Source organism: Neopelma chrysocephalum, unplaced genomic scaffold, assembly GCF_003984885.1.
Source record: "Neopelma chrysocephalum unplaced genomic scaffold, ASM398488v2 Primary Assembly neopelma1_23b, whole genome shotgun sequence".
Lineage (NCBI taxonomy): Eukaryota > Metazoa > Chordata > Aves > Passeriformes > Pipridae > Neopelma > Neopelma chrysocephalum.
The window spans coordinates 10,345,769-10,360,644 of NW_020897692.1; the positions used below are offsets into that span (position 1 = coordinate 10,345,769).

At 37.0% G+C, this 14,876-nt stretch overlaps 1 protein-coding gene across 3 annotated transcripts in view; it reads right to left on the minus strand.

Annotated features, from left to right (window-relative positions):
- Window positions 1–5,656: 5,656 nt before the first annotated feature.
- Window positions 5,657–14,876, minus strand: part of MEI4 (meiotic double-stranded break formation protein 4) — a 77,155-nt gene continuing 67,935 nt past the window's right edge. For all 3 annotated transcript variants that reach the window (XM_027696906.1, XM_027696898.1, XM_027696914.1), the window contains exon 5: window positions 5,657–7,337. In XM_027696906.1, coding sequence (XP_027552707.1) covers window positions 7,086–7,337 — 252 coding nt within the window. In that variant the 3' untranslated portion in view covers window positions 5,657–7,085. The remainder of the gene's footprint in view (window positions 7,338–14,876) is intronic.

The following is a 14,876-nucleotide window of genomic DNA, read 5'->3' on the forward strand; positions in this document are numbered from 1 at the left end:
AAAGCAAGAAATCACCAGGACATCTTAGAGGAGTAACAAACATCATTACTAAAATCTGCAGTGTACAGTTTCTCATGCTGTTGTGTTGGAGAAAATGCTGATGAATGCATGTGTGCTGCTTCTTAAGCCGCATATACTGAAGAGTTGAATTCTGTAAGATGCCAGAACTGGCCTTCATCAAGTCATGTTAATCTATGGCATTTGCAGAAATAAGAATAGAAAGAAGATTGCTCTTTAGAGCAACCCCAAACTTGTCTTGGAACTCTTTCTATTCACTGTGGGATATTCCTGGTTTGCTGAGACTGTTTCCCTAAGTATAATTTAAAAGATTATCTCAAACATGAACTCCAGCCTGGTAAGCAGTGCTATTCTCAAGGATGAGCCTCTCTAGTATAACTATTCTAACGGTGGGCATAACGGTAAAGAATTCAAGATGAATTTGAAATCAGCAAGTTGAAACGAAACCACGTTGAAAGAATGGCTTAATTAAAGCAAGGTTGTAAACTAACTTTGCTTGTTCAATTAAGAAAGCAGGTGCAGACTAAGTGAATTTACTTATAAGCAAAAAGGGAAAACTAAAATATAGGGAAGGTGGAACAATTTATATAAGGGAGAGGTGATCTAATAAAGGTCTAAGTGAAGCACACCATCTGGATGAAATTGCAGAAACTGTCTCAACTCAAGGCAATTAAGAACTGGAGAACATCAAAAGACCCTTTCTAGCATGCGACAGGCAAAAAAAAGCACAAAGCAGGAAAGCTACAAGTATACAGCTATAGAAACAATAGGTATACAAAACTTCTTTCAGCTCTCAAGGGAAACATACATATATGGACAGCTGACCAGAGAATGAAAACAAACATCCTATGCTTTTTTTATGCTTAGCATTATAAATAATTAAAAATATTTTAAAACTTGCCCCTTTTTCACTATTCAACTGAAACAGAGTAAGATGCTAATGTTAATGTAGTCCTTTGATCATTATCTGACTGGAGTTCTTAACTGCTTCTCTTTTAAGCTCATTACGGAAATCTGCGATGGGACAGTGAGGTATGAAGAGTTTTGTTTTTTTTTTAAAAGGGTTAGAATTGAAGAAGCTGGAATCAGATTTGTGTGAGGGAATGAGGTGACAATACCTTACTACAAAAACAATCTGCTTTTGCCCTTGTATTTTCCCTTTTTTCCTGTGAAGAGGTTAAATGATGTTCTTTTAGAGTACCAATCTCTCTGCACATTGTGTCTCACTTTGTTGCCCAGCCTTGTGATAGTCCCATACTCCTCATCCCACTTAGCTCTTCCAGCACTGTCAAAGGGTCCTGCTCATATACACCTCCTTCTTCATCTTCTCCACAGTCTTATTTTTTGGGTGCAGATGCTTCCCCCCTTGGCAAGGGGATACTAAAGATAGGTACAGGAATTATGACTGTGCAGGAGCTAAAAGAGGTTCTGCATGTCAATACTGTATTTTTAATACGCTTGCTCAGAAGTCACTGCTATTTTACCTTGCAGACAAGGAGCACTGCAGGGTTCCCTTGCAAGTTGGGAATTCTGGAGAATATCCTTCACTTCTACTGTGTAAAACAAGTTATGAGTAGGGCTTTCCACCTCTGAGAAGTTGTTTTGGCCCACTTAGTTGCCCCTGCAGGCTAGACATGCTCATGGGTTGCAGAACTAAAAAAAAGAGCAGAAGCTGTAAGACTTTTTTGGTTTGACGAAACAGTCATTCTGAGTCCTCTGTTCCTATACCAACAAGAGATCTAAAGACTAAATTCCCTTGTCTAGATCATATGAACATAAAATACGAATATATATTAATGACCTCTAAAGCTATAGCTTTTTAAAACAAGCTAAGCTAAACTGAATTTCAGATTAAATAATTTTATACAAATCTGATGTTCAAAGCTAGATTTCTTGGAAGTGAAAAGATAAACTTAATTACATTACTGATGACTTCCAAAGTGATTTACCTCATAGTATTTCACAGATGGCTTTCAATCAAATTAAGGATTTCTCAAAGGATGAAACTTTTTGTGATAGCAGGCACGTACAAGGCTGAGAAACTTGATGCCCTTTTTAGTCTCAGCCTTCAACAAGGTCTCCTGGGCCCTCCTGCCTAGGTGAACGTGTTCAGTGGGAGAGACTATTGGGGTAGTTGAAGATCAAGTTGCGGTTTTGTCATATTTCAGCTCGTATATGTCTATATCTCCCTGCTGTGGAATCAGGTCGTTTAGATACATGGGTGCTGACAGATTTGGTCAGTGTCCTTGCAAAGCAAGGATAGGCTAAAAACCAGGTGGGTGAAAAAAATACTTGATGATCAAGCTCACAGTGTAGTGGTTAACAGGTTGCACTTTACCTGGATGCCTGTTACAAGTGGAGAAACAAAGGGAGCTATCAGGGGATGTGTCCTGTTTAACAACTTTACCAGTGACCTGGAGGAGGTCACAGAGTGCACCCTTATCAAATTTGCAGACAACACGAAATTGGGAGTCCTAGTTGATATGCTTGAGGGCATGGATGTCATTAGAGGGTCTGATTATGGCTGGAAGAATGGGCTGACAGAAGACTATGAAAGGAAGGACAAGTGCTAAGTGTCCAGCCTGGGAAGTAAGAGTCCTTTGCAGTGATACAGGAGTGCCTGGCTGGGGAGCAGTTTTGCAGGCAAAGTCCTGGGGGGCCCTGGCGGGCAGCGAGCTGACTGTGAGCCTGCAGTGGCCATGGCAGTAATGAGTGCACACACCATCCTGTGCTGTGTCAGAAGGAGCACAGATTGAGGAAGGGATTACCTCCCTGTAATCAGCACTCGTTAATCTGCATCTAGACTACTACAGCCCATTTTGGGGCCCCAGCAAAAAGATGCTGATAAACTGAAGTGTGTTCAGCAGAGGGTTACCAAGATGGCTGGGCCTAGAGCAGCTGTGCCGTGAGGTGGGCTAAGGGAGCTGGGCTTCTTCAGCCTGGGAAAGAGATGGTTTCAGGGGACCTAACAGAGGCCTCCAGTGCCTGTAGGAAATGTATCAAGGAGATAGGTCCAGGCTCTGGGTGGTGGGAAGACTGAAGACATGTCATAAATGAAGCAACTATATACAAGTTCAGACCGTATACAAGGAAACATTTTTTCACCACGAAGACAGTCAAGCAGAAGAGCAGGTTATCCAGTCTCCATCCTTGAAAGTTTTCAATACCTGACTGCATATTAAAACAGCAATAGACAATGTTGATTTGACCAACACTGGTTTGACCCCACACCTAACCTTGATTCAACCAGGAGGTTGGACAGGAGGCCCTGAGGTCACCTCCAGCCCAAATTTTCCTATGCTCATGTGAACATCAGCTGAATGTTGCACCACAGTAAACTATACAGTGTTACTCTGTATCAGTACTGAATGAAAAAAAAATTATTAGAAGATTAAAATAAGGTACAATTTTTTTCCCACTGTTACCAACATATATAAGCAATAACTTGTAAAATCAGTAAATGACAAACATATTATGAAAAAGTTCCAAATTAGGCTTACAAAAATATCCTGAGACCGTTCACTTAAAAATCCCACCCACTGCTGTCATTAATAGGTATGTAAAATTCTTCAGTGAATAGAACAGTGAACGAACAGCACTAGAATAAAAATTTATTTTCCTTGTCTCATAATTTTTCTACTCTCATAAAAAGAGACACTCTACCACAAAATTCTTTTTAAAACAGATGGAGATAGGTACAGAAGACAGTCATCCAGGAAGCTAAGAATGTGGCAGAAAAACAAATTACAAAATCATAAACTGAAATTAGGCTACTAATAAATAATCACTGCTAATTCAACCATATAAATATATAATTTAACCATGTGTGTATATGCATATATATATATTTGTACTTATAAGGCTGAACAATTCGCATTTGCAAAACATTATCATTTTGCCAAATTCTAAAGTACATTCATTTACAAAAAGAATCTGCAAGACAAAAGAAATATCCTTGAACTGTTCATTCTAAAACTGTAAGTGTAACTCAGGTGACACACTCCAGGGAGCAATGACAGATCAGACTGAGTTATTTTTTTTAAGTGTTTTCTGTTTAGTTCTATGATGTGTTATGCTCAGCACATGGGATTTTGAGATTGTTCTTTTGAGACATCCTACACTCAGCAAAGAGCACAGATACTTTCTCTGGGTTTGGTATTCCTCTCTGGAAGTCAGATAGGTAAAAGTTGGATGTGTGGATGTAAAACTAAAAGACTTAGATTAAGTCCAAGACTTGTAACCTGGTTGTAAATCTTCCAGGGATTGTCTCAGTCATCCTGTTTTACAACAAAACTCAGTGATGTTTACTCAAGTTACGTCTAACACTCATCGGACAAGACCAGAAATTGTCTGAAGAGCAGGGATTTAAACCTAGGATTTCCTACTCTAAAAAACAGATAAGGTATCACAAAGGTGGGATTTAGTTTTCACATTAAGACACCTAAATGGATGTTCGTGAGCTGTATATCTATGCTCACACTATCACCACTGCTCAATTCAGTTGTCTAAGCACACACTTTAAGTGACAGTGCCACTAAAGGTGCTCCAGAGTATCAGAGGCATCTACATGAAGAGAGAAAATGTGAGCCAGGTCTTAGAGAAGATCTGCAGTCCTTTGTGGTAGTAGCTGGATACCCAGGCCAAAACATTGGGGTACTTTGCAAGTGTTTCATAGATTAGACATCTCAACCACAGGGAGACATCTAAATGCACGTGTCTACCTTTGCGCATCTTCATCTTAAGGCAAGTTCTATCTTGGTGAAAAATCTCTTCAAGAAATGTGAGACAACAGTCTAACGAGTATTCTGATTGCAGAGGTTATTGTTCCCATCAAAGTTGAGATGCTCATTAATGTGGTTCACTGCATTATTTAATTTTCCACTGAAATAGATAAAGAGGGTCCAGGTGACCAGATGACATCCATTTTGCAGAGAGGCCAGTGTGTGTCTAGATTGCTGCAATGGCATTACAAGGGGAACTCACTGCCTCAATGCTTTCAAAGCTGCATAACTGTTTCAAATTCCCGTCAGAGTATAAGTGCCATGTAGTTATGCCATCTCTGGACACAAAACCTCCTCTCTCTCTATGCTGTGAAAAAACATGTCAAAAATCATGTCTCAAGTGAGCAGCTACTTCAAAACTTATCAGCAATGAATGTATTTCCCAAAATATCCATTGCTTTTCCAGTGTCCTAGAGAGCTTGCTGGTGAGAAAATGCTACAATCTGCAAAGAAGAAAATATGTGTCCCTTTGTGCTTGTGTTGTTTTACTAGTGACAAAAATATTTTTTGCCAGTTGATCAGCAATTGTGCAGTGGTGTGCAATCTAGTGCTGAACCTGTTGTTTGGAACTAGAGTCTTGAAACACACACAGTTTGCTATTATACAGATGCCAGTATCCTCCTGTGTTTTGTGTCTTTTGTTTAGGAACTACTTTTGAATGAAGCTTTTTTGAAAAAATGAAAATGAAAATTATATCAATTAGATAACAGTTCATTTTGTTGACTTCTCTCCTTGCTCTTTTTGTAACCATGTTTTCAGTGCTGTGGAGGGAGGAGGGAGAACTGATTCTCCTATCTTAATGAAACAACCAACCAAGCAAGTAAAGTAGTAACAAAAAAAGCATGGTAGTTCCTGAGTAGCTACAAAACTTACATATTTATTTTCTTTAGTTTGGCTAAACTCATCTGATTTTGTCATGTTACTATTCAGAAACACTTGCTTTGCAAATCAAACATTTCTGTTGAAAAAAATTTGCTAAAAGGAAGCATTAAATAAATGTTATCATATGACACATCCAATATGAAGTTTAAGAAACAGAACAGTGGTCAGTGTCAAACTAAGAAACACTCTTTGGGGAGCCAATTCACCATCATAGTAATTCACCTGCCAATTCACTTGCTTTCTAAATTCCAATGTGTTTTACATATTTATAAAGCAAAGGTTTATTACAAAATAAATGCATTCAAATTAACAAGATAATGGTGTTTCAGAGAATTTTCCTGACATAAAAATTGATCTGATGAAACACATGCAAGGGGGAAGGATAAGGACTAATTCTGAAAATTTTTTATATTTACAGGAAATATGCACTTCTAGGAGACATAATACAACTAAAATGTTGTTTGTCTACTAGAAAAAAAAGTTGTTTATCATTATAGTTATCCTCTAGATTAATTAAATACTCTGGTTCTGTTAAGGTATTATTGAACTCACACTATAAAGACCTTTTATGTTTAAGATAATTTCTGTTAAAATATTTTACTTTAATTATTACTATGAATATAATACCATCACATAGGAAAACAAAAATTAAAAATCAGATAAAATGAAAAGACACAAAGAGGATTTTATCAATATTCATTAATTTTGAACTGAGAGGTTTAAAGTAACCACTAAATGAGTTATATGTATTCAGATTAGATCTCTGAAGTCATTACTCAACTCAGAGTGAAGTAGGCCTACTGTACCTACACTTATGAATACACAAGTAAAGCCAAACAGTATACGAGTGTAAGAAAGTTGTAAAACTGAGCACCAGATTTTATTTTGCTCAGGTAATGACTATTTTGATTAAATTGTTAACAAAGTATGTCCTATAAGTATTTGTAATGATGAGTTACCAAGTTTAAAAATAAGCATTTCTATTTCTGCCAACCAGACACTGTATCTAAATTATACAGAAGCTATACAACTCTTAAAGGACAGGCAATAGTATCCTAACTTGGAATCTCTACACACATTTTATGACTCGACTTTAAAATTCATAGTGTTTATTTTAAACAGCACCTGAAACAACTTTCTGTGTTCCATTTTCACTGTGTACAGAAACACCAACATATTGTTTTCCATTACATGAAACAGCATTTATTCAAAATGGCACCTGGATTATTACAGTTTTTTCTATATTTAACGTTGGAAATAAACTGCATTATCTCTGAAACGGCTGTATGGAACAGTAGTTTAAAGTGAACATTTTCCAATAACAACAATTTTCCTGTCTGGCTCGAAAACCTTCCAATGCATACCCCTAAAACAAATGCACTGTTAAAAAGTAGGCTGCTTGTTTTAATCAATTTGCATTTGAGCTGAGTTCAAAAGAACACTCACTCTCCATAAATATAAAGAAAACAGAGGGAATTCATCTGAGAGATGAAGAATAATTTGATCAAGGTTCTTCAGAAATTTGATTTTTTCTTCTCCTTCATAGTCTGAGCTCGAAACATTACTTTCTTCTGTCTTATTTTGAAGAAGTTGTTCCAGAATCATGCACAAAGGAAAAATATTCTCATATTGGGTAATGTCATACACAGACTGGACCTGGGAATAAAATAAAATCAGTACATAAGCACAGTATGAAAATGTTTCTGCAGCCCAACATCTCAGATGATAGTGTAAGGAATACTGCTAAAATTGGCAGTAGTATTTACATAATCAGAAGAGTTATACATTCAGTATGATTGTTTCTAAGAAATGCTTCCTTTTCTGGTGGTAACAGCCAAACAACTAACACTCCATCAATCATACTATGAAAAGTCAACATAACCTCCTCTTCATGAGTCAGAGAGTTTTCTTTACCTAATTATCCACAGGCTGTGACATACAATAGTGATGCACAGAAAAACAACAACAGCTTTGTTTGTTTTAGGCATATAATTAGACTTGGTGGATTTCTGTTTTCTGAGAAATAAAATAACAAGCAAAAAAGAATTTTTTGCTCCTAAATATAGACAATCACCTATTCAATTGACACCTCTAGAAAACAAAAGTCCAAATTCTCAATCTCAATAGAAAATACACAATCCAGTTCTGAAGCAGTTAAAGTGGAAGAGTCAGTTTGCCAAATTAGCTCACTGACCAAACTAAAAAATTTTTAAAAGTCTTACAGCTTAATCCAATATAAATTTACCTGTCCTGTATTTGGAAACTGGAATTTTAAACAGAAGCTTCCCGAATCTCTTCCGTACATAGGAAATAACTGGGAAGATAAAACCTGAAATCTTGGGGAGTTGTCTCTCTGGAATGAAATTCTGTGTCCTCCTTAACAGCAAAAATCTACCAATAATATGAGATGATTTTGTTCTGAAAAAGGCTGCAATTACAGTAGGTAGATGATCAGAACTGAAAGGTAAAATCAAAGCTGCTAGAAAATTAATTATATATTTTAGAAAATGAACTGATAGCTCTAGCAAGTTTAAAATACTGTTTATGGCACTGGTACAAAGTCAGATGGGTCCAGGCTTTCACATGGGTCTATGAAAAAGTATCAAATAATTTTACCCAGACTAAATTACATACTGTTATAGACTTTCTGAAGTTTCAAATTTAGTATACAATTATTGTTTTTACAAATAATGCAAGCTGGTTTTGATTCCATTAGAATCTAACAAAAATACAGCACTTTACCTTCTTCAGGTAAAACTGTGGAAGATTGTGGCTCAGAGATTGCTCACTTTGACCTTCTGAGCTAGTAGTTCTTAAACCTAAAATCTGTATTGAAGCACCCTAGGGTAGTATTTTTCAGGTAGACTCCCACCTCAGGGACAATACTAAGAGACCACAGCCATCCTATAGCAAAACCTCAACATAGCAAAGTAATTTTGCTGAGTTTTCTAAAAATTAGGTTCTTTACCAAAACACATTATCCCCAGTCTTGCCTACTCCAGTTCTGTCTCTCTGGAACCTGATAAGAAAAATCTACAGTTCAAAAGCTGTGCCAAGAATTCAGTATTGACACTCTTATCAGAGCAGACAGTAAAAAATATAAAAAGACAATATTAAGTATTTGCATACTTCTAAAGTCCAATTAAATCAAAGCGTATAATTAGGGAAAACCTCCCTCCAAACCAGAGGTAAATAGACAGTCTGTTTTTTCAAACACCAAACACCTAACTGTAGGACAGTCATGCCTGATTGCTTTTACTATTAACTAAGAGTGATGCGATAAATATATTTACTTTGCTTATTAGATTAAATTACAGTTTTCTAAGTTGAGACAATAACTGTTATTAATGATTTACTGAATTTCTATGAAATAGATGATTTTAAAGCCCTACAAAGTCTGCTCTTTAGACTTTTTGTCTAGGAGTCATCTGACCAAACACAGGCATCAACAAACTGAGATAGTTGCCCTACAGAGGGAAGCAGGGGGTAGAACTCAGTAGCTTGAATGTCGATATTTATTGCCATTTCAGATGCCCAAGGATATCCAAGGCATATCACGAGCAGAGCTTTACATAAGAGTCAGCAGCTGTAAGCCAGGAGGTGTACCTTAGGTTATCCAGTTTAGTATTAGATGTCTGAGTTTTGGCAACTGAGTAGTTCCTGGGGTCTTGCAGGGTGTTATTCATACCACTCTAAACTAGAAACTCAGATGCAGCATGTCCTGAAACTCTTTACAATGATAAACTGTGACTGCGCCCAGAAAAAAAAAAAAGACTATGTTATAAACATATGTAGTGGTTTGAAACAGGTTTTCCCCCTGGAGCTAAGAAAGTGGTAACCCCCAGGGGGTGGTGACACTTGAGATTTGAACCAATCTGCACTCCTGCAAAATATAAACATACCACAAGTAGACCGGAAAAGAAAGTAGTTGCAGTTGTTGGAGAAGAGGGGGCCATGTTCTGAGGCCACGAGGAGCAGGGGCAAGAGCCCTTGGCTGGGGCTGCAGGGACTTGCAACAGTGTTGAACTGGGCTAAGTACCTGTAGTTGGAAAGCTGAAGGAGTTTTCTCCACCGTGAGTGGGTAGTGGCAGGAGAAGCGGCAGAATATCACTGACCGGAGAAAAAGCGGCGGCAGAGAGCCAAGAGATAAGAGAAACAGCAAAACAAACATGCAGCAAAGCAGACAGAAAAACTTCTGCGAGCCGAGAGAGAGAGAGAAAGCAGCAGAGAGAACTAAGTTTTACGGAGAGAAAGTTGGGGTAAGAACTGCAAAACTCCCCCAAACTTTCTTTGAGATCCCTCCAAAAATGGAGGGGGTGGACTCCTATTAATTGGAAGTCCTAAATGCAGTGGTCCCAAGAGCTCAGCCAGGACAAAATGTGTGAGAGAGGACCTTGGGCCCTCCCTTGCTGCAGCTTCAGAGAAGCTGGCAGCCATCTTGAGGCAGAGCACAGAAGCTCTGCAAAGGGACTTGAATCCCCTGAAGATATCAGACCGTCACGAAGGCTTCTGCACTTCGTCGACATGACCGTGGTGGAGCAACCTTTGTCTGGGGTAACGCAGCCCACGGAAAGACCCTTGGTTTCTGTCAGGGGGTCGAGAGAGGCTTGGAGGCCTCCTTCGTGTGTATTGGCAAAGATCCAACAACTGCTGCTTCATGAAAGACACAGAGAGCCTGCTGCCCTAGTGGACTGCTGCTCAGAGACTGGAAGGGGTCTTTTTTCTTCTTCCCTCCTGGACTTTTATTTGGAAGGGAGAAGAGATTTGATCCATTGTAAATATTGTATGTCATGGTAGAGTTAGTTGAAATTGTATATGATGTATTATACTATTTATTTATTTGTACAGTGATTGTAACATATCCCTTTCCCCCCATTTTGAGTCTCGTGTAGTGTCTGGAAAACCCATCTCACACTGGGTTGAGATGTGGGAGGGGGGTTAAGAATCAGGAATTGGATTTTGGGGCTCTGAAACCATGACAACATATATGTAGAAACAAAAATTATGTTCTATGCTTTTAGTTCCTGTAGTTTCGATATTAGACGTACAATGTTAGAAGCAAAAATCTTTGTTTGATTCTTAAGTGAGGAATCTATATAAAATGTTTTAGAGAAGCAAATTTTGTCAGTGCACTTACTCCTGTAACCTCAGGCTCTTCCGAGCAGTTAGGCAATTGTGTTACTTTCAGTAGGTCTTGAAAATTGCAACTAATTGCAACTTAGTAAGCTACCTAATTTATTATGGATAATAGAAGCTACAAGTTAACTAATTAGCTTTGCTCTCCATTAAAGCAAGATTATTTTAGTCACACAGAACTGACTTTGAACAGAAAGGGTAAGTCTGATGGCAAGGAGGAAGTATTTTTTCAGATAATTGCTTTTCTGGAGGAATGCACTTTGAAATACTGTATTATAAAACCATGGGAAAAAAAATCAGTCTAGAACATTTTCTGGCTCAAGGTTTATTAACCTTTCCAAACCACTTAATAATCTCAACAAAAAGTGTCTGTGTTTCTTCTGTTAGATGTCTTCCATAGCACTAATTGATGCAATTACTACCACTGCAAATTTATGCCACAGAATTTGTAGAGGGATACCTTTATTGTTACCTAATGGTGCACAGTCAGATAATAGAGCTACTAATCTTGCTCACCAGCGTCTGTAAGTGGGTAACAGTGTATGTATGTGTACACATACACAGAGCTAGTCCACCCAGAAAGTTCAGAGGGTATGGCTATAAATTAGCAAGCCTCATATATAGCTGCTATTCCAGAATATATTAATACCAACCTTAAGTAACACTAATTCTGTTCTTCAGAGTGAATTTTAAGATAATCACTCTTGTTACAGATCAGATGGGTGTGCAATATGGATTCTGGACACTATCTTTTATGAGATCAATCCTTGTCAATTTTGCCTCACGAAGTACTTGGAAATGTGTTTCCTAGTAGTAATATGCATTTTCATGCTCCTCAGTTTTTAATTTAATTTTTCAAATTATTTCCTTATTATGATTTCTCAGTACAAACTTTTCAGAGTTAAATAAGTTAAAAAAATATTATTTATATAAGATTGAGCACTACATGAGATGGAAACAAGGGTTACAAGGACCTTCTGGTTGGATCTGATGAATTAATGTGTTTATGTCACCAAGTTCAAAATGCAGAAAGTGTCAAAGCTTTTGGTTGAAATTAATTCTCCAAGCTTCTCCTACATTACATGGCAACTACCTGGAATAGAATGCGTATTTACTACATAATCTGAAAGCAGGCAGGAAGTTCTCTTACCTGTCTTCTTTACAATGCTATCACAAGAACCAGAACTAATATGTTAAAGGAAACTGTTATGTTCCGTCCCTGGTCCTTTATCATACTTCCTCTTTGCAAAACAACAGAACAGATGGCCCTGGATCAAATTCCAAGCTGCTGCTCTCTTACTGGACAGAATTGGAGTCTTACTGACAGGTCATGAAATAGATTAGTGCAATTCTAAATTGCACTTAGAGTATTTCTGTTTTCTTGTCTTAGTGGTTCATGTACATTTATTTAATTTATTCAAATGCCCTTAAAAACAGCAATATAAAACAAGAAAAGGAAAATAAATTTAGCTTTGAATAAATTCTCTACAATTCTTAGGTCATTTCAGCAGCCACAAGTCATATTTCTAGTGATGAAGTCTGTGAGCCTGGAATTTTCACATGCAGAAGACTGATACTACTTTCTCAGTACAGGCGAGTAACTTTTATTCCTTTTATATCTCAAAGGACCTACAGAATAGAGACAATACTTTGACAGTGCAAATAAAAATTAGATGAAAAGAAAGAGGGTATGTTCATGGCAACTAGTATTTGCTTCCATGCAGCTCAGATACTTATGTAGGCAATGGACAAAGTGTCATCAACGCCTGCACACTCTCTGTAATAAGACAAAAGCAGCTCTAACTGGGGAAAACTTCTTTTTGGCTTAGAATGGAAGACCGGAATGCTGAAATTTCTGACAAAATTAAAACAATTAAAATTAATTTAGAAGCGCCACTATGGTTGATTGATGACAAAAAGTTTTCCTCCTTTTCTATTTCTATAATTAACATCTGCTTAGACTAAAATAAAGTCCCGTGATGATACCACGTTTAAACGTATGTTGCAACAAATAATTATACACAACATAGTGCTATATAAAATACTGACATACAGATACAAACTTTAATCAAATTGGAAAGATGAGTGTTTATACACTTCTGCTGTTTAGGAAGTCATAAAATTAACACTTCTAGAAGATAGCCATCTTAGCAGAAAAGTACTCCGTACAAATCTTCTCAATCCATCATATTCTAATAGTTTTGCTTCTTGTAAATTTTTTCTTGCAACTTTTGCCTCTCCCATTTCTTGAAAAACCTTTCCTATGGAGCAAGAATATAACTTTTTTTGCTAGCAAAGTGTCTTTTCTATGTCTCAATATAAAGTTGAAAGTTGATATTTCTACTGTTTTACTTGCATATTTTTCAGAGAAGCATAAGGGACAGACTGAAATAAACAACAGGATCTGCTAAAGCCTGGCTAGTTTTGCCTTCCAATGGAAGCACAGGCAGTAGGAACCAGCACCACCAGCTGCTGGGCCGTGACCATTTAGTTAGGGAGGATGGAAGATAGAATAGAACCAAATCTGCCACCCAGCCATTTCCAGGAAAAATCCCGCATGGCCTGTCCCCTCCTCAGGGAAGCAAATGTAGCCAAAATTGCTACAAATTTTCCAGAGCAGGTAGAAAAAGACAGAGAGCATACGGTTTTCTTGATACACCTACCACTGACCAACACGTCATCTCAGCAAATAGACCCAGTGCCCCTTTGCTTCTTTGCAGGTAGCTGCTAGTACAGGTATGTACATGTGCAGACTGAATTCTTGGCAAGCAAATTCCAATTCATGGGCTAGGAGCAGAAGCAACAGTAAGAATCTTGTGAAAATAGTATCTGCCCAGACACAACAATTTGGCATACCCTGGAAAACATTTTTTATAGCATTTCAAGTGCTTGTTCTCTTTGCTATCACCCAAGAGGAAGATACTTATACTTGAGGCATCTATGCACTGTGCTTCTTCCATATATCACTAAGCAGGGTCATCCGTTACTAGCCCTTTCTATGACACACAGAATTACAAGCAATTCCCAAGCCATCTTAAGCAATATTATTCTTATCTAGTAACACAATTTCCACAACATATTGTAAGAAATTAAATATACCAGCAGTAGAGCACTGACATTTCTATTTTGGAGTAAGAATCACAACTATTGCCTTGCAAGTAACATAACAAAAACACAGAAAGCTTTAAAAAGAAAATTCTGATCCCTTTTATCCTGTTAAAGAAAGCTAAAATATAAATCACTAACATATACCATTTAGAGAGAATAACCAAAAAATATGAATGTATGAACCTTCTTGGGATAATGGGAATTTATAAACATATTTTACTCCAATCTACAAGGCATATACTTTAACTCTCACTTCTATCATGTATGTTATTTTTGAAACCTATTCTAAAATTATAAAAGTTAATTCTTTACAAGTTGAAGCATGTGAAATATGTTGTTTTGTTTTGTTTTCCAGCAAAGAATCTGAAATAAAGATTGTGAATGTATCTATTATAATGTGGGTCCTCAGAAATCAAAATGGGCTACTTAAGCATAAGTCTAATTTAAAAAAGAAGTTCTAGATCAGACAGTTCCATGTAAAGTTACGATCGAGAGAAAGAAACCAACAAAAACAATCTAATGAAATTTCTCAGTTATGAACTCTTCAGTATTAAAGGACTTCGTTGTGTTTTTTTGTTTTTGGGGGACTTGCCTACTTGCAAGTTTAGGAGTACCACACACAATAACCACATCATTAAAATAATAGATGTTGTTTGTTGACATAGAAATCATATTCTCATCCTACAAGAAATGTCATAAAGTATACAGCAAGGCCACTAATCTAAGCAAGTCTTGAAAATAAACATCACACATATAACATTTTCATAGGTAAAGACTGACACTAGTGTAAGAAAATTGTTTTGAATAATAGCAACAATAAAAAGTCTTCTATTAATTAAAATCATACCAGAAAACAATGGATTGGTAAAAAATACAGCTATATTAGTTTTAAAAGGTTTATTGACAGAAGTTTACCTATTTTTAGAAAATGCAGAGAAGTACTGAAAACGA